Raw genomic sequence first — 19960 nt, 5'->3', positions numbered from 1 at the left:
CTCTCAAGTAAATAGGATTAAGCATCTCGATGACAGCAATCCAGATGGTCAGACACGTAATCAAGCATCCATCAGCCCCTCTGCCTCCTCCTCTCCTTGCGCTTTTAAAGACCATCTCTCTTGCACATACACTCTGACACCTCCCCCATACCTGCGCCTATAATTACATATTCCACTTTCCCACAGCCGAAAAGCAATTACCAGTGGCAATTTCCTTGGCTGATAAATCAAGCCTACGTGAGTCGCTTGGACGGAAGGACAACACAAGCTGCTGACATGTTGTGAGCTTCGGAGGCGGTCCGAAATGTCCACCGCAGCCACGTCAAAGGTCTGCTTGTTTGTTCCCGTCCTATTTCTTAGTCACCTCCTGCTACCTAAACATATGACAGACGTGAGCCATCTGCTTCCATGCACTGTAATTTGCTGGAACATGGCTTCAATGGCGATAGAATCCATTTTTTTTTCATTCATCTGAATTGTAGTCACCGTCAGATAGTTGATGAGAGAAATTACACCATCATAAAAACGCAGGGTGTGGACCACCTCTCCCATGTATCCAGCGATGGATCGATGCTAATGATCCTGACGAAAGGAGGAGGAGGAGGGAGCAGGATGATGAGCAGGGATATCAATAGGCAGGCCAGAATGCTCCCTGGAGGTAAATAATATGCTCTGCCTTACATCTGCTGCCCTTTGCCCTGGCTCAACCCTCCCCCCCCTTCTCTTCAGAGGACTCATCGAGACATGCATGGACATTGTGGTTGTTAATTACGGCACACCACTGTGGAGGGGTCAGGACAGATCTTTTTTTTTTTGTATTCCGGGTCAATATTTATCAATTCACTTGAAAGTCAAATTCAACAACACAACTTAAATGACTAGAATGGTTTTTTTTTTTTTTCTGTTGTTTTTGTCACGCCGCCACACCACAGGGTACCAGCGGAGGTGTTACAATGGCAATGGAACCGGAAACTGAAATTATAGTGACATCTGTCGTGGCTGCGCTGTAATGTATGCGAAACAAAACTACCAAAAGGTCAACATCAATAAAAAAAAGAACAAAAGAACATTTAGTGTTTGTTGTTTCCACTTTCAGGCACAAAGCAGCCCCCGTCCACAATCATAGGTTTTTGAGAATTTGTGTTAATGTTATTTCAATGAATACAAATGATCCGCAGAGGGAAAATTTTAGTATCTCCCTACATGGAGTACATCCCTCATATTTTTCTAAATATATTTTTTTTAATGGGATAATCGTAACGAAATTACCCTTTGCTACAAAGTAGTCAGTGTTCATACTTGTATAACAGTGTAAATTTATTGTCCCTTAAAATATTATTCATGCCTCAACCGCTTGCAACAAAAGTGAGTACACCCTTTTGTGAAAATGGTCAAATTGGAAAAGACACGATTTGGTACTTTGTGAGATACTGTAACAGGGAACTCACCTCCATTACGTAAAATGCTACGCATATCATGTGTCATCCAAGATTATATATTTTTCAATCATAGATAAGTTAGATTTATTTGAGTGAGACCATTTTTAGTGGTAAATGGTGAATGTCAAAATATTACTTATTGTCTGACACTGAAACAGATTGATTCTATTTCCAGTATTTGAAAATGTGTTTCAATACAAACAACACTGCCGTTAGTTACATTGTTATTACATTGCAAAAAAAAAAAAAAGATGGACGGAAACTCAATGTAGCCGCATGCGGGTTCTACCGATAGTGCACATCTCATGGAGACTGGACGCCGCGTTATAGTTGACTGGTGAGCAGAAGAGGGATGTGGGAGCTACAGGTATTGAGCCAGCCTCCTGGTTGAGTCAGCGGCTGCTTGAAATAGATACTGCAGGCATGGCCTTGATCACGCTTTTTCACGAAATGAATCATTTATCAGACACAAACACCGCAGTGAAAAAAAAGTAGAGCTTATTTTTCATCTCCTGGTGAAATTGATAGGACAGCATATGGAAAAAATGAGCAGTGCGTCTATAAACACAGCGAGTCAACAGCATTTTTTTAGGAACATTGGCAAGGACCAGCCAGCATTGTTCCCCCGGAGCTTTGTGTTTGTGCGCGTGATGAGGGTGAGCACGTACATTTTGGCCCGGTTATGTTTACAGAAGGACATTCACGCCTGGTGCCCAAAAAGCAGGCGGCAAAAGCATCGCGACTTGGCCGAATATGCAATTCATTCTTCCACAGACACACACATTCAAACTGGCAGAGAAGACACACAGAGTCAAGGACCTAATGCAAACGATGCAAACACACAAACACCCTTCCAGTTTTTTCCCCTCCCGTCTTGCCGCGCTTTTTTGTTTCCATCCCTCGCACACACGGTGACACAAGCACATACACTCAACAGAAACAAATCAGCGTTGTCCTGCTTGAGAGACCCGCTGCCTATTCTTCCTCCAGTTCATTTGTGTCAGGAACGGCCACGTGCATGAGAGACGCCTCGAATAAAAGCCGATCGCGGGGAGCCTGAATCAGGAATAATCTGCAGTCCTCAGAGGCTCTAATGCTTTGACTCCTATAGACTGCAGGAGGACTGAAGAGCAGCACTTTAAATGCTAATGGGCCTTTATGAGAATAGATCACCACACAACACAATGAAAAATAAGGCCGGCGAGTCACCTCTATCCAAAAGCCTCGCTTCGGCTCAGCACTCTGATCCGCCGGCACTAAACACACACATCAAACATGGCCGTGTCACACGCTTCCATGCAAACAAGCGTGGAGAATCGTGTGCAAGGAGAAGAAAGAAGGGAGGGGGGGCAGGAAGTAGAAAAAAATATATAAAAACGAGGCACATGTTTCTCCACTCAAGGAGTGTAATCCTCTTGCAGGACGAGTTGATACCCTCTGTTTCCTCCGCTGCCTGAGCCGCCGGCCTGCCAGCGCAGCAGACGCCCGAGGGGGGGTAGGATCTGATCTGACTGTCCGTCATATGAAAGGTGTTTATGGTGGTGGCAGATCATCTCTCCTCCCTTCTCTTCCCTCACCCCCCTGCCTCCCCCACTTCATGCTTCCCTTTCTCCTAAAATGGGGCACTGGGAAGTGAGTATAATCAGGATTACACTGCACAAACCACGCACACACAAACATGCACAGATCAACCTACACTCCGAAAGAAGGAGTTGATGCATTCGCACGCAAACAAGCGCACACCCTTCTGCAGCGATGCGAGCCACTCGCCCACCAGAGGTTTTCCAACATGCAGGAGTGCAGATATCCACATTTCCTGAAGGCTCAACGAAATCACTGCAATGTGCATAGAAGTGCTTGCTTTGCAAGGAAGTGAAAGTGGAGGTCGGGGGATGGGGGGGGGGCGGGGCGGCGGGGTGGCTATTGGACGGACGGGGAGGTCAGGCAGGATAGATGAGAGTTAAAATGAAAAAGAAAATATGAATAAAACAAGAAGAGAAGAAATTAGAAACAGACTGCTGTGGGCCACAAGAAGTCGTGGAAGAAATGTGATTGTGAAATGAAGTCGCATGTGTGCAATGGAACAGAAAAGGTAACGTCCAAGTGCTCAGTGACGATAAACTGCCACATCTTCATCCATTAGCAAGCTTTGTAGAGCAGTAAACCACATCCAGAGGCCCACCACAAGCATCGCACAAGCTGCTATTAGTGTCGGTCAACCATTATACGAAATGTTGACATGGTGCATGGTCGAGGACAAAAATACTTTTTTTTTTTGCACGAGTGGAAGGGTTTGGCCACTAATGGAAAGCTTCTTTATGACATCAATGGCTCAGAGGCAATTTGGAGCAAATCGGTTCATGATTGCATTTGATGTTTTTTGGAGACTTTACACTTAGTGGCAATCTTGGATGACATGATCTTTCCTGAAGCACGTTGATATTTTATAGCTTGTTGGGGTTCATGGTTTTAGAGTTATTAGTGCAAAATACTCAAATGGAATGAATTCAACAAATCATTAATTTGGAAATAAGGCTGAATGATTTTCAGAAAAAAAAATTGTATTGCGATTTTTCTGACAGATATTGCAATTTCAATTTGATTTGCGAGTTTCTTGACAGCAACATTTACAAACATGACTGAAAATGCCATCATACCATTAAAACAATAAAAGTGATTACTGTAATAATGCAAGGACACTCAAGAGGTTTTGTGAGGGGGGCAGTTCTTTCTCAAATTCTGCGTGCAGTCAAGTATAAGTTTGTATTTATGTATAATTGTGAATATTAAAATGCATTTTGTTGAATCGCAAAATGTTTTATATTTCGTACTAATGGACATGTTCTTTGTACATAAATGTCAGATTATGTCAATAAAATCATTGTCCCTTAGCAAAGCAAAAATGATTAAAATATATAATTTTGAGATCTATTGTGTAGATTTTAAAACTCATTCCTCCGTGGTGCAAATATTATTGATGAGATTATTTAATATACGTTTGACATCAAACCTCTTCGTCATGATGACGTCAGCCGTTTACGTTTCCTGGTCTGAGAGCGTCTGCTAAATTGCTAATATAACCGGCATCTAATTTTATGTCTAGATACGTATTGATTGAAATACATTTCTTTTCACAGCTGCTGGCTCTCCGCCCCAATTTGGTTCTAGCCAGCCTTTTGTTAAAAGTTGTCTGTACTCCTAACCACTTATTCTGGGTCTTTCCCGACTCTTTCTTTCACTTTAACGATTAGCGCCCTTCGTGACTCCACGTTTGCCTCCTCAGTTAAAACAATGTCTGTTAACGGGGTAGTTTATTCGGATGAGATGATCCGCATCACGCAGCTCGTTGCTGTTGCTAAGCAGGAACTTGCATAAAGTACACCCTTCAAAAAAAAAAACAAAAAAAAAAAAACGCAGCTTAGACGATCTCAAAATCTTGTCTGAAATCGCGATTTCAGTCTCAAATCAATTAATTGCTGAAAAAAATATTATTTATTAATTCATCAGATTTTTGTTCCTTCATATGTTTACTGTCTAATAATAACTCCAGTGGAACTGAAACATGAATGCTTCAATTTTTTTTCTAGAGTTTGTGCAGTACAGATCATCATCATAGTCAACTAGATTTATGATTTTAATCTATATTGCGTCGATGCTATGCAACAAGTGGGCTCAGGGAAACCCATGTTAGTTTGATTATCATATCGTGCCCTTTAAAGTGACGTGAGCCATTAAGCCTTCATTAAAAAACAATGAGGGTGAAGGTCATGCAGAATTGCTGTATTTGTATAAAAATGTGATTAATCCAATGTGTTAAAGTTGAGCTACAATCATAGCAATAAACTCTAATTCAACCAGTCTATTGTTTTGCTAGATAACCCACAAGAAAAACATTACCTATATACTGATTTGGTATAGTGTAGTTCATGTGGTAATGGCTTTTAGATTGGGGCTGTGTACAAAGATGATGGGCCGGGTTAACAGATGGCCAAGGGACGGCCGGGCCAACCTTCTGTTCATGGCTCCGCAGAACCCCCTCTTGCGTTCTTACCTTCCTTTTCTCTTCCCCTCCACTCCTCTGTCATCTCATTCCATCTCTTTTGTTTCACTTGACTCACGCCACCACCCGTTTCTTCACCCTCTAGCAACTGCGCTTCACCTCTTCTCGACCCCCCCGCCCCCCCCCTCGCGCCCTTGCTTCCTCAATTTCCGCCGGCAGATACGGGTTGTCTGCCAGCCCCATGTCTAATCCTCTGATTTTTTTCTTTTTTTTTTTGTCATGGCTCTAGCGGCCATCCCTTCTATTTCTTTGTCCTTTGCTGCTGCGTTGGGCAGCTGGCCAGTGCTCACAGCTGCAAGTCAAGTTCATAGCGTGTTGGAGCACCACATTGGAGAGTATTCCTCCAAGGAGGCTGTGAACCAGTGATTAACCAGCACTCTGGCCAGGATGTGCGAGTGATTGGGGCACGCTGGGATGCAGCAGCCCTGATAGCCTGCGAGCCTGATGTGACTATAAAAAGAACAGTCGACTGCAGCTTCACGCCGAGGTCGAGCGTTGGCCCGGCTTGCTACAGCAACGGGGGGACAACAACCAAAGCCAGGTGCCTGCACGTGTAAGAGAGTGATGAGACACAGAGAGCCATGTGCGCCTTTGTGCAGAGGTGGCAAAAGTACTCACCTAGTCCTGAAGTTGATCGCATGCCATTATGAATGGTCGTGTTTGAGAAACACACGTTCACATACTGCATGTGAGAGCCGTGGCTTTGATAAGATACTCGATGAGGTGGGGTGGATTAGTAAAGTGAGGCTACACTCAAATATTGCCTCTCCCCCTTTAAATACAATGTAAAAAATGAGTATAATACAGTAGTAATTTTGATTAAATAAAATGTACACAAAGTTGCATGTTGTTGTTGTTGATTTTAAAACCAAGCGCTGGTTAGCATTGATTCAACTTGTATGTTATAAAAAAAAAAAAAATGCTCATTTAGCTAAAACACCTTGCGCGTGTTTTTATTTTTTCCAGGTGAACAGGACACATTAGAGGTTTTTCGAGTGGCACAAGACAAACTATTCGCCGGAAATAATTCTGGGAACAGACAGCACCAAACAATTCTCTTAAAAAAAAAAATAAAAAACAGCTGAGGAAAATCTAATTTTGCTTCTTCCAATCTGCTACCCACCATTACGATCTCAGGTTGATATTTACTTCTCAATATTTAACAATAAAGCATAAGAAAAAACATCATAAAAATACAAGTAAATACTGAAGTACGAGTACATTAATAATGTCATAATAATTTTTACTTTGTGACTTCCCACCGCCGCCGTTGTCTCACCTCTGATGATGGCCAGCTTTGCCGTGACTGACAGTTCTCCTTCGCTGTTGCGTGCAACACACTCGTAGATGTTCTCGTCTCGAGGTGCTCTGAGAGGTTGGATCCTCAGCACGGCGCCGGCACCTTCGTCAAACTCGATGGTCTGAACGGCAACAGAAAGAGGCTTTAATTACATCGCAATGGAAATAGATCCACAAAGGTAAACCAGAAGCGTTAGAATGTACCCTTGGATGTGGTACAGAATATTTTTGGCCTTTGAATTAGCCTGGGTCTTCGACTTCAAGCCTTGCCGCGAATGGTGAAAAAACGTGTATGATTATCACTGGGATAACATTTTAAATAATAAATACAAACTAAACACCTTAATATATTTCGATATTCAGATTTAGAAAACCTTATTCACCCCCTAGTGCAATCCAATCTCATATGACAACTTTACAGATTATTTGATTTGCTGGGGCGAAAAAAAATAACCTCCAACTGACAGGCACTAATAAAATAAAGTGCATTTTTCTATTTTTTTTTTTTTTTTTTACCTTTTTCATTTCAACTCTGCAGAGCGAAATATACACATGGAATAAAGACGGTCTCTCAACCCATGCGAATGATTATTTTCATATTAACCAGCACTTTGGTGTCATCTTGGCTTGATAGAACGAGCTCAGAAAATAAAAACACGGTGGAATTTCATGAATGGCACAGGAATCACAACAGGTTAGAATTTTAATTTGCCATCATCATTGAGCTTGATACCCACTTAAAGTTATTACATGAACTAACCGTTTATTACATAATTATAAACACTGTACTTCAACCCATCATTAAGACACCTACCTGCAGGAACCTGGTGTCTTGTGGCAAGACACCCCAGCGAGTCACACTTACCGTTCTGGGCTCACTGTTTGGAATGCAACGTAGTACCATGCATTAAGTGACAATAAATTATTCATTTACGGGCACACGTGGCGTTAGTAGCATGCATTTATGAAAAGAACAACATACGAACGCTTCAATCAGATACAAGGTGCTCATTGGTGCATGAACCCCCCACAAATCCCGCCCCCTTCCTTCCTCCCTCCCTGAAAAAAAAAAAAAAAAAAAAGAATTGGCCTGCAATCATTTGCATCTGTTCAGCCCTCGGAGCACGACAACGATTGCTTCATTTAACCCCATTTCCCAAAGGCTCGGCTCGAAACTGCTAAAGAACATAATGCTGAATATTGCCTTTGAGTGAATAGTAAAACTTTTATCACATAATTATTTTAATGACACCAATTAAATGTTAATGTTGCGAGTATCCATGAGTATCAACTGATTTTCTCTGTATACATCTCACCTGTTTTCAGATGAAAATTCTATAGAAAATCAAGTTCAAATGTAAATTCCTGTGCTAGTGTCAACAGTTCGCCGTGACTCGTGATCGTGAGAAAAATAGAGGCTATATTTTCGTGGCTCAAACATGTACTTAAGCGGCGTCGAAAGAAAGATGCTGGACAAAGTAGCATCTTGTTTTCCAAGTCGGAATTGTGCCGCTTGATTGACAGTTGACGGTTTTCTGGGCATTTAATTGACACTCTCACAGCTTCTAAGAGCGGAGAGAACCGCTTGACTTTGAATGATTTTCAAGCCTATTTTTATATACTTGGTATTTAAATTAAAAATTGAAAAGTGGCGGGGTTGTTAACAACCTGTGGTGTCAAATTGACAAGACTTTCCGGGTACTTTCATGTTTGGGAAACAGATGACATTTTTTAACCTACTGTAATTATACGCTGCAATATAGTACTGTAAGAAAAAAAGTGCCTCAGGGCAATATGATGAGTCTAAGACAAGCTAGACTATGAGATATAAACTAGAAGTCGGAATTGTGCATGCCATGCAGCAAACGTAAGCTTTTGACATTGCGCACTGTGACAACCACCTCGATACGCTGAGAGTTGACTTTCTTGCCCTTCTTGTTCCAGTAGACAACCGGCTTGGGATTCCCGGTGGCCTGGCACACAAACGATGCCACGCCCCCTGATACGCCAATCTGGTCTGTGGGAATCTTGGTGAATTTGGGCGCAGCTGAGAGCAGAAAAGAAAAAAAAAAAGACGTGTGAAAGTTGATCGCCGAGAACGACAACACAGCTGACCCGTCCCAAAATTTGCACCGGTCACAGTTTGTTTTGTGCTGCCTTGTGTTGAGCTAAATTCCTGGGTATCATCTAGAGGACACGCTGAAGGACTTCCTGTGGGTCATAAATAAAAGATTGGGTTGGGCTTTAGAGGAACGGCACTCTCTGTGTCCAACTCGCTCGCTTACACTCTGCTTGCAGGCCAGTCGAGCTCTGAACTGCAGCAAAGTCACTCTTACGCAAGCATTAAGCGCACGACACATCTAATTGGCGTGTATTCATAACCGATGGGTCAATTCGGCAGCAGAAACATCACCTTGGGGGATTTATACTTTACCATTTCATCAACATTACTATAAATTTGTTTTACCCAAAGGGAGGAATTGGAGGAGAATGATAGCGACGATTATGCTTTGTGTTGGAGTGCAGTATTAGAAAAGTGCCGCAATTGCCCTCTCCACGAAAAACAGCAATTTTCCGAGCCCGCCATTGTGCCAATAGTACTGAACCTATATTTTTCCTAGCGAGTGAGTCAGATCAATCAACGAGCCAACATGCAACCATCCCTTGCTGTCTGTGGCCTGTTGCCATGGTGGCCAGCTTAACTCCTCGTCAGCTACAGAATCGCCGCGATCCATCAGGGTGAAGGCAGGATGACCCTTACCATGGCAACCTGAGTCCCTCCTCCCACTCCCCTAAGTCTGGGCGGCTAAGGTCCTGCTGTGTTGACTCTCTCCTGTTTCTCTCAAGGAGAGAGTAGGAGCTGAAACAAATCATCACGAATCATCACTTGCAGATTCCAAAAGGCTGCTTGTACATGTTCACACCTCCAAAGCTAAAAACAGACATTCACTTTCATTACAATGACTAAAAATAGAGGATACGCCCTTGCTAATATAGCGGTGTGTGAAACGCACTTTCCCAGTCTTCACTGACAAGCCTTGCTGTAAGATTTTTCCAGCATTCTCAAGAGCTCCATTGTCTACGTAACGGGTCCCCTTGATCATTCCGTCGAGCTTGAGGAAGTAAAAAAATGACTTGGAGCCAGATGGGAAGAGTTGGGAGATTGATTTAGCACCATGATGTATTTCTTGGCCGGGAAGTGTCAGATGCTCAGGGCATTATGCACTTTCACAATTCTTGCCTCTTCTCACACACTGAATGAAGGAAATGCCTCAGGATCGTTTTATAGATGTTTTGGTTGTGGAAACTCATAATTTGTAGGGGTTTTTTTTAAGTTTGAAAAGATATCGTTCTTTTGTGACACTAGCGAATTGAATTTTTTGACACTCCTCAACTGTACGGGTCAAAATGGGTCTTGTTTTGCTTACATTTTATAGCCTTCACTCTTTTTGGGTTTGAGCATCACTCTTCCTAGCAATAATCTCAAAATCAGTTAGATTGTGTGAGACGATCCGGTGTACAGCCCATTTTAGGTTGCGCCACAGATTTTCGTTTGGATTTTTTTCCTTGGGATTTGGGGCCGTTCCCAAAAGTACAATATCATTTAGACATTATCAATCAACATATGCAACGTATTTGGAAGAGTTCATAAACATCACCGCATGCCTCCTAAATCCAGAAAAAAAAAATATTAGAGCATATTGCTCTGTGGGTGTGGTGTTCCTCCATAGAATTGGCCAGAAATTCTACTCTGGTGTCATCGGGCCACAACACATTTTCTGGCCTGGATTTAGGACATGTGAATATTGTTTTTGTAAAACGTAGCAATGCCTGGATGCCTTTGTATTATTCTGAAAAAAAATATATATATTTTTTTACAGGTATGTATGCTGCTCTGTGCTAGAAATAAATAAAGAAAACAAATCCTGAATGTCAGAAATGAAGTGGTCTCATTTAATGCTTAGCCGCAATCCTCAACAGGATGATACATAAAGCTGGAGTTGGCACAGAGCAGTCAATCAGAACAAATTCATGGCTGTCATTCGAAGCCCCAAGAGCACCATATACCTGGCCTACTAAAAGAGGAGACTCAAAGAGATGCTCTGGGACGTTGGGAGCCCCTAAAACCTGCTAAAGTACAAAAAAAAAAAATTGTAACCTCGGACAGCCTTGTTCCTGTGACAGGATTATGCCTGAATTTCATATGCCTCGTTGAGCTCGAACATGATCTCACTGGCTTTATGTACCGTCCAGAATGTTTTCTGTACTCCCTTAAATGCGCTTCAACACCAATCCTCTTGCAAAACCGACCCCACTGGCAATGTTACCACTTAAGCCTCATCTTAAAGCCAGGGAAAAGCCCTGCAAGGCACTGACTTTGGGTGGATTTGCACTGAACAAAAACTTGTTATGACCGCGCTGTTGTGCGGAGCTGCTCGGAAAATACGGGACTAATGAGGGGATCTTTCTCTTCATAAAAGCTTTCACTTGTTTTCACCAGAGCAGACTAATCTTCTACCGATTGCCGACTTTTATAAACCTTTTTTAAACCTGTGATCGTCTGAGTGACTGATTGAAGCCGTGCTCGGTGGCAGGTGTAACAAAGCAATCCACATTGGAACGAATGGAGGTCTATGTCTGCTACAGATCAGGCTGTGACAGTCCATTTAAAGTGGTAAATGCAATTTAAATGCATCCTCTTTGAAAGACGTATATGGGCTAGGAAGAGCTGCTGTTACAAATTGCATTTGGCTCTTGTAGCGAAATAGGACTGATGTCGGGGCGTTATACTGAAATCAGCCGGGGTCTGACAAGCCTTTAAGTCATGTTCACTCGTGCATTTCTTCTCATTTGTGTGTTTTGACTAAAGTCAGTTTCATCTCATTTTAAACAACTGGAAATTCCGAGTCGGAAAGATGATTGAGATACAGTTGTAAAAAGTACATTCTACAGAATCAAATGAAACATTTAGAAGCATGAATTAAATTAATTAACTGTGAAATATATATAGTATAAAAAAAAATATCAATCAAGCACATTACCTGCACATTGAAATGATTTCACATTTAAAAAATGTAATTTCAAAGATTAATTTTAAACTCATTTAAATTGTAGAAAATAGCAGGCATTGTAGGGCACCGTTTTCCTGAAATTAGATTTTATTATGAAATGCAATAATTTAACTTCTTTGCAACAATATACTGTCTTAATTTCTATTTCAGTCGTGATCCTGAAGTTTCCCCCAGTCCTGTTACTCTATCACAAATAAATTACCTGAATTATTATTATTATTACTTTATTATTATTACATTATTATTACTACGTTATTATTATTATTAATATTATTATTATTATTATCAGTTATGTCTCTGAGATGAGTTAATGTCTTCTTCAATATTTGTTTTACCAGATTTAGAGTTGAAAAAAAAAAGTAAGTAAGAAAGTTAAGTATATTTTGAAAGCGGTACACCAATTTAGTGGAATGACCCATTTTATACTGCAAAATTATATGCTAAAGTTAATTGATGATTGCTCATTCAAATTATTTGTTGACAAAAAAGATTTCAACATTTGCTTGTATGCCTCTCAAATTAAATCTATTCTCTGTAGGCGCTTTGCATGAGATTCTTAGACATTTTGATTGACGGGTTGCCATGGAGATGCATAGCTTTACCGCATACCGTATATGATACGCCAACTGTCGAAGTCACTAATATGGCAACGAAAATAACATGGCCTCAAATGAGTAAGACAAATGAAAAAGAACATTACAACAACAGTCCCTTACAGAGAAATGCAATTTGCATTGTTTGTTTTGCGAGAGTGTGCGGTGTGAGTGTGTGTGTGTTGACCACTGAGGCAGGAAATCTGTGCAAATGTTGTCATCAAAAGGATGATGAGAAACATGCTGATGGGACCTCCCGGCTTATCAAAACACATTAACAAGCAGCGGTCCAGTTCCAATGTACTCACAAGGCTGCTTTCACTCCTCTATATCTCACACACGCACACACACGCGCACACACACACACGCTTTCTTACAGACGTGCAAACATGGGCATGCCAAATCCCAAACATGTACCCCCATATATTCACACTATGGTACAATACATTCACACCTGATTAGACAGCAGCTGCCATTCACGGGGAGAAGTGAGACCCCTTCGATTGGTCGGATATGGTTGGATGGTTATCTCGGAAGGTAAAAAGACGTCCAGGCATGACGGAACGCTCAAATCTGATTGACTGTCCGTCTGTTTCAATGTCAAAATGCAATCTATTCAGACATCCTTCCCATTCCTGAGAAATACTTCCAGCTATCACAGAACTTGAGTTGCCATGGCAACCAAATAATGTAGGACAGCCTGTTCTCACAAGAATTTAGGAAGGTTTCAGACAAAAGAAATGGACTGTAATGAATCCAAACTGACAGAGTATCGTGCAAAAGTGTTTTGGACTGACTCAGTTGGATTCGGCATGAATTTTTGGAACTTTTCTTTTTCTTTTTTTATTATTTTCCCCAAATCCAATGTCCCTTTATTTCCCTTAAAATGTGTTTTTGCTGTATCTTTTATATTGTATTCATGTATTTTTAATCTCGCTGCTGCAGTACATAGCCATGTTCATTTTGAGAAAAGTCGTCACTTTTTTACAATTGACTTTATTTCACCAGATTCCCACTTGCCACAGTGTATAACCTCACATTACCTCATGCCAGCATTTTGTTTTGAATAAAAATAGTAATATTTGACAATTTAGCTGTTTCTTATGACATTTTTATTGCCATAGTCATCCGTTTTCTCATTGGATTTTTATATCCTATCATATTTTAGAGCTATGCGACAGCAACTCTTGGGGCCACCAGGTAGTCACATGGCTCCCCCAAAAAATTCAGTGTATCACCCTCAATTGGGAAATGGTGGAAAATGCCGGTAGAAATGTCAGACAACACTATTCTTCATGTTAAAATGCTAACTTTAGATACTACATGGTTATGGACTTGATTGGCAAGCCACAATGGGTTGTAAAATTCGACAAAGGGGCCAGACCAGGAGCGGATGGATGGAGAGTTTTGGTAACCTTACCTCATGGGAGAAAAAAAAATACATTTAATTTTAAATGAACGTGATCAAAAGCATTACAACAATATATATGTTTTTTGCACAATATTCAGAAAACATTAAGAGGGTTTATCCATTTAATTTTTTTCAAATTCAGCGGGCCGGATCAAAACGTTTAACGGGCCGCATGTGGCCCCCGGGCCGCAGTTTGCCCACACCTGTTATAGACTGTCATGACAGTGAGATTATCATGTCATTGGTCACAAAGCCGTTGAAGGAGAGCAACTGGAACTGCATTTTTTTAAAAATGAGTAATGAAGATCTCAGGATGTTGAATCAGTCAAATCTCGACTGCTCTGTTGGTTTTTGAAGACGTGTTGCCTCTTATGTGACAAACCAAATTAATAGTCTCCAAGTTGGAGGCACTGCCAACCACAAATGGAAGCATTCTCCTAGAATGCAAAACGTTAAAAAAAAAGGGATACATTTATAAAAAAAAAAAATAATGATGTTTAGTTGACCTCTTCTTGTCTCTCACAAGAAACACCCCAAAAGGGCTCATTATGTGTTTTTATTAAGGACAATTAGGACTGTGTTGTTTCACGACTGTGTGCCTTTAAGGGGTGTGTCCTGAATTAGTCTGTGCATCTCCTCTTGTCATTCTGTATTTGTGCTGATCCTGAAAACTGAAAGTTTATCCATGTCTGGGGCTCTCCTTGCTCACATCCGAGGGCATGGCAGCTTGATTGAATGCTCCGCATTTTTTCTCTTCACTTGTGCCACGACATATTTGAAGCGCGTTTGCGCATTGAATTATAAAAGCGTGTATATATGCTTGAATAACATGAGAAGAAACATAAAATACACGAGACATACCTGGTACTGCAGAAAGATTGTTCACTTTAATGAGGAGGATGATGAGATGCAGTAGGAGACACAGGGGGGAGGTCCTGAGGCGGAACGCGGGGTTCAGCCTCCTGGACTGGGCTCGTGCTCCGCCCGTGCTGCACTGATGCATGGTCCCACTGTAGGCTGCTTTGAGATGACTGAAATGTGGTTGGGGCTTCACTCAGCAGGGGTAGGCACTCTGTAGACACACACGCACGCACACACAGAAATACATGAAGGTCAGCCAAAATGGATGAAAGCATAGTAGCCGCATCTCTGATTCATCGTTGAAATGTCAGTGCACGACGAGGGGAAGAGGGGACTCATCCAAAAATTCAACGCGAGGTAGGAGAAAACCTCCTCATGAAGAAAAATTAAAGGCAAATTCATGCTAATGCAGGATTAAGTCTTTTGATTTAGCCAGAGTACTTCTAACTGGGATTAAAGGCTCATGTGGGCCAGTCCTGACTCAACTAATACCGGAACAAAAGCGCCACTGTGCACCAACTAAGACAAGAAACAGGCTGAAATGGTTATTTTGCCACACTGCTTCAGCGTTAATGAGCCTCTGTGTTAGTGAACCGTGAAATAAGCTGCAGTGATACATTTTTAAGTTGCTTTACTCTCCCCAAAAGTCATAATAATTTAATTTATCTTTAGCGCTGATTTAACTAATTCGATTTCACTGTTATGGTGGAACATAAAGGAGTCAATTAATAACAACGCTCGAGTGTGCCACTGTAATGGAAAACATTTCATTGAGGGGTCAGAATGCGACAAAACTGCAATAAGCAGCACTTGAATCAAAGACTGCAGAATCAGGGAAGGTCGTTATCGGCCTCTCTTCTCGTAAAAATGAGCAGCCGCGCACATACGGCTCACATCATTCAGTTCTGTGTTCTTGCGGAGAAGAACACAGGCCGAGCGGAGGCTCAGTGTCCCGCGGTCAATAACGTTTCAGTCCAGTCCTCCGTCACTCCTTCATGTCAGAAAACAAGTGGGAGCGTAAGGAATCTTTGTTAACCTGCCGCACAACATCTATGCACATTTGATTTCGAGTAGAAATGTACAATTTATATATATATATATATATATATATATATATATATATATATTAGTGGAGCATCTGGCAAAAATATGGGGCGAGAACATCTGCTTCATAAATTTTTGTTGGAATCTTGGTGTTATCTTTCTGTCTGCCCGTGTGGGGATTTCAATGGGTAATCCAGACTAATAGGTTGTAAATGTGAGTATGAATTGTTATTTCTCAATACCTGAGAATGACTGGTGAGTGTAATCAAAGCCATCTGAAATAGACTCGAGCTCACCTCCGACCCGGAACAGGATTAAGCAGCCGATAACGGATGCATGGACGGCCCGGGTGTTTCGATCGGTTGTCTCATTTTTTCTAGTCTCATTTTCAGTCAGGCTTTGGATGACATGTGGACCCAACTATTTTTATTTCATTGGAATTTTTACATCAAGAGCCAAGTTATTTTTTTTTTAAACCCAATAAATTCTTCAAAAACCAATAAAACCTAATCTACGAAAAATCAAACAAAAAATACACACGTTGAGAAAATTACAATGTAAGTAGATCCAATCATCTTTGTAAGATTCAGAATGACTTAATAAAATGCATCAAATTATTTCTTGTACTTAATGTTGGTTTGCTGTTGAGCAGTTTTGTACTGTCTTGTGAAAAAAATAAAATAACATCACACTATGTGTTTATATTTCTTGTTTGCTTCAAACTATGTGGTTGGTTGGGTTTGGACAGTGCATTTCTTATACCGTACATGCAGTGAGAAATGTCATCTGAAAAATAAACCCGTATTACGACCGTGTTTAATGTAGCATCCTTTTAGGAATTGCATAGTCCTATGTGCGACCCACTAGGATAAAAAAAAAAAATTGCCCACCTCTTCCAAGCAGCAGACATCATAAACATTGACATGATTTATTGACATGGTTTACGTTTTTGCGACGTGCTAGCGGTGATATTAAAAAGTGGATTAAGTCGGGTAACTGAAGGCCAAGGTACTAACTTGCATGTCCCGCCACGAGCAAGTGCCCAGAGCGTGACACGGCATGTTGATAGTCCATATTGTCATTGATGTATCAGCATGCACAACAACGCCGCCTTCACCGTGACATCCCCTCCGCGTGGGCGCTAATGGTTCGTCGAGATTACCGCTGACCCTTCCTCGCCTATTTTCCTAAACGAAAGAGGCATTTCTGGTGCGTTACATATTCAAAGACTCCCCCGTCTACTTATCGAGGTAATGACCTGCTCCAACACATTACTGGCTGCCACTTCCTCCTCTAAAAATAGCCAATCTGGAAAAGCACGTCCGTCTATCTGATATACAAGCTCTATTTCGTTCACCGCTCCGTAGCCTTGGTCTTATCTGAGGCCCGGGTGTAATCGAGGTCGAATAGAAAAGCTTTCAACATGTCCGTTTTTTCAATTGAACTATATGATAAGAAGAATCGGGGCTCGTTCAAGCTCCGGCGGCGGCACGTTAAGTAAATTCCCCTCTTAGGGAAACTCAATTTGCTGCTGTTAATCTAACTAGGGCTGTTGCTCCGCGTGCAGACACATAGCCGCTCCGACATTAGACGCCTCTCATATATATTTCACTGTCTGCTCCCTCTCCCTCGTTTGCCCGGTTTGCCGAGGCCTCCCCTATCTCACCCTGCCCTCAGCGTAACCCTTCATATCTTCCCTGCGCTTTATCCGGCGTTCCCTGTTGTCTTTCACCTGCTGACAAAGCCCTCGCTCTTCCCCTTCCACTTTCGTCACCCACCCAGCCTCCTAAACCCTTCATCTTTTCCTCGTCTCACGTCTGCATGAGGCGCTGCGTTGCTGAAATCTACTCATCTCCATCCTTCGTGTCCTTCGTTTTCTTGTTAACCTCCCGTGACGCCGTCGTCCGCGCGACACCCTTTTGTTCACCTCCTTCTTGCTGCGCGCACTCTAACCTCATGCTCATGGCCAAATCCTTTCTCCCGTGACCCGCATCGGCTCCTGCAGCTGCTCATGGGCCATCGACAGCATTCAAGCAACATTCTCTGGAGTGTCTTACAGCTGGGTTATTGGAGGGAGCCAGCCAAAGCAGATGCAGTGAGGAGGGGTGCGCTGGTGGTTGGGTTTTAGGCTTTAGGCGTCTACCAAAAAAATGCACGGAAAATATGTGCTCCATATTGGGAACTTCAGAGGCGCTCATTCCAGTTTGAATGTCAGTAACTTATTTATTTATTATTATTTATTAATTAATTAAACATGGCTGAGGCGCACCCCTCAATACCAAAAAAAAAACGAAAACAAATCATACTGTTACGACAACAAATTCAGATTATAATTATTTATTTAAGGTACAACTCATCAAACCCAGTTTGAGAACCACTGGTCTAAGGTTAATGCAGAATAAAAAAAAATAACAGAGCAAATCACTTCGTACAAATATAAAAAAATTTAGATTGAGAACGCCTTTGAATGGTTTTGGATCAGTTATAAGAGACAGATCATTAGCTGTGCCGTGGGGAATAATTCGGTGTAAATAGTCCAAATATGCCGGTTTATTTTCAACAAATAAAGTAGATTGCTTCATTTATCTATGCCAGTGGCATATGCAGTAGTGGCAGGCAGAACAATTAAACGCTCTGGATCCAACTCTTGCCTTACAGAATGATCGCTTTGTGTTCAACTAAACAGGCACAGATTTCACGTTAAGTCGACTGGTGGGTAAATTCAGACGAGATCATTATTACAACATTTTTGTTTGGTGACATGCCATGAGATTTGGCAATTTTTTTGTGTTGGCTAAATAAAGATTGGGAAACTGAGGTGAGAATACACTCAAAAAAATAAAAAATAAAAATCGACTGACTTAAATATTGAGTGACCACATTTGGTTAATTCTTCTTTTTCCACAAATCAATATCAGCCATTCTCCACGTTTGCTGGTTATTTTGACAAATTATTGCCCAATCCAAAGTGTCGGAAATGACTCTCTCTTTGACGATGTTAATGGCTCAACAAACATGCTTTGTTTTTTGTTGTTGTTTTTGGAGGTGCGACGATTCTGCCCGATGCCAAAAATATTTTAACGATAAATATGTTGTTCTGTGTGGGGGGGGGGGGGGTGCTCAGGGCCTTAAACATTTATACTGAGCATGAAAGCATTGTAAGGCTGTGCCTGATCATCTCTCAGCATCAAGCCAACACAGAACACAAAAAGAAGGCGTTGTAGGGAGGAGGGAAGCTTATTACCGTTTCAGCGTGACAACACAGATGGTCCTCCAGACAGATAGATAGATGAGGGATACATGTGCTATTTATTGCATGGAGCAGATAATGACACCACAGCTCAGGTGGTGAAATGTACACTCGTTATTGTGCTCCAGCAGACTGATTAGCGTGGCCCTGCTCACTTGGGAGTCGCTAGAAGACGTTTTTTTTTTTTCTTTTTTTAATTTATTAATTTTTTTTGGAGCCACCTCGCGCATTTACCCAGAATCCCTTTCACCGCAAGAAGGTGGCGTCAATAGACTCGTCTCCATGACAACAAGTGACGGGCAGTAAAATAAAAAAGATCATTCCGCAGGGCATCGCAAAGCTACGAGGCATCATAGCTGGCAAAAGTACAAATTGATTTAACACCATTGCTCTGCATTGCACCACAAAACTTTATGGCGGAATTCTAATTAATTCGCAGTCAACTTTTGTTCTTGCATGTTTACACCCCAGCCTGTGATCTAATAGTGCTCACGATGCAGCTCCAAAATAACCTTGTTTTCAATTATTCATGGCTTTGTGTGCCATTCTTTTGATAAGTTGAGAGGAAGGCTGTATTAGTCACACACTTGGAGCGGCCGGGACTAATATTACCTCACGCTTCCTGTGACCCTGCAACCTCTAGGCGAGTGACACTTGCAAATTCATGAACACCCACTAGGCCATTTGTACACATAAAACACACACCCACACACAAAACACACGTCCACAAAAAAAAAAAAAAAAATGGGGGGAAAAAAAACACACACAAACAGCAGATGGCAAAACATCATGGGGGAGATTGGCAGTGTCTCGCTGTCACACTTTTCTCTTTTAAACACAAACTTGAAGATAGACACACACGAACACACACACGCACACACGCGCACGCACACATTGAGGATCAGAGGCACAGGATGAAGTATGGCTTACT

At 41.7% G+C, this 19960-nt stretch overlaps 1 protein-coding gene across 5 annotated transcripts in view; it reads right to left on the bottom strand.

Moving 5' to 3' along the window:
* ptprsb (protein tyrosine phosphatase receptor type Sb) overlaps positions 1–19960 on the bottom strand; it is an 85518-nt gene that overhangs the window by 53086 nt on the left and 12472 nt on the right. For 3 of the 5 annotated variants that reach the window (XM_088311775.1, XM_088311770.1, XM_088311773.1), the window contains exons 2-4: positions 14736–14946; positions 8697–8845; positions 6779–6920 (exon numbers count right to left, since the gene is read on the bottom strand). In XM_088311775.1, the coding sequence (XP_088167901.1) occupies positions 6779–6920; positions 8697–8845; positions 14736–14877 (433 nt within the window). In that variant the 5' untranslated portion in view covers positions 14878–14946. The remainder of the gene's footprint in view (positions 1–6778; positions 6921–8696; positions 8846–14735; positions 14947–19960) is intronic. The other 2 variants (XM_088311771.1, XM_088311774.1) reach the window with 1 other exon arrangement.

Source organism: Idiotropiscis lumnitzeri, chromosome 12 (assembly GCF_059441095.1).
Source record: "Idiotropiscis lumnitzeri isolate Australia: NSW breed Sydney's pygmy pipehorse chromosome 12, RoL_Ilum_1.0, whole genome shotgun sequence".
NCBI classification, from domain to species: Eukaryota; Metazoa; Chordata; class Actinopteri; order Syngnathiformes; family Syngnathidae; genus Idiotropiscis; species Idiotropiscis lumnitzeri.
This window is presented reverse-complemented; position numbering and strand designations above follow the sequence as displayed.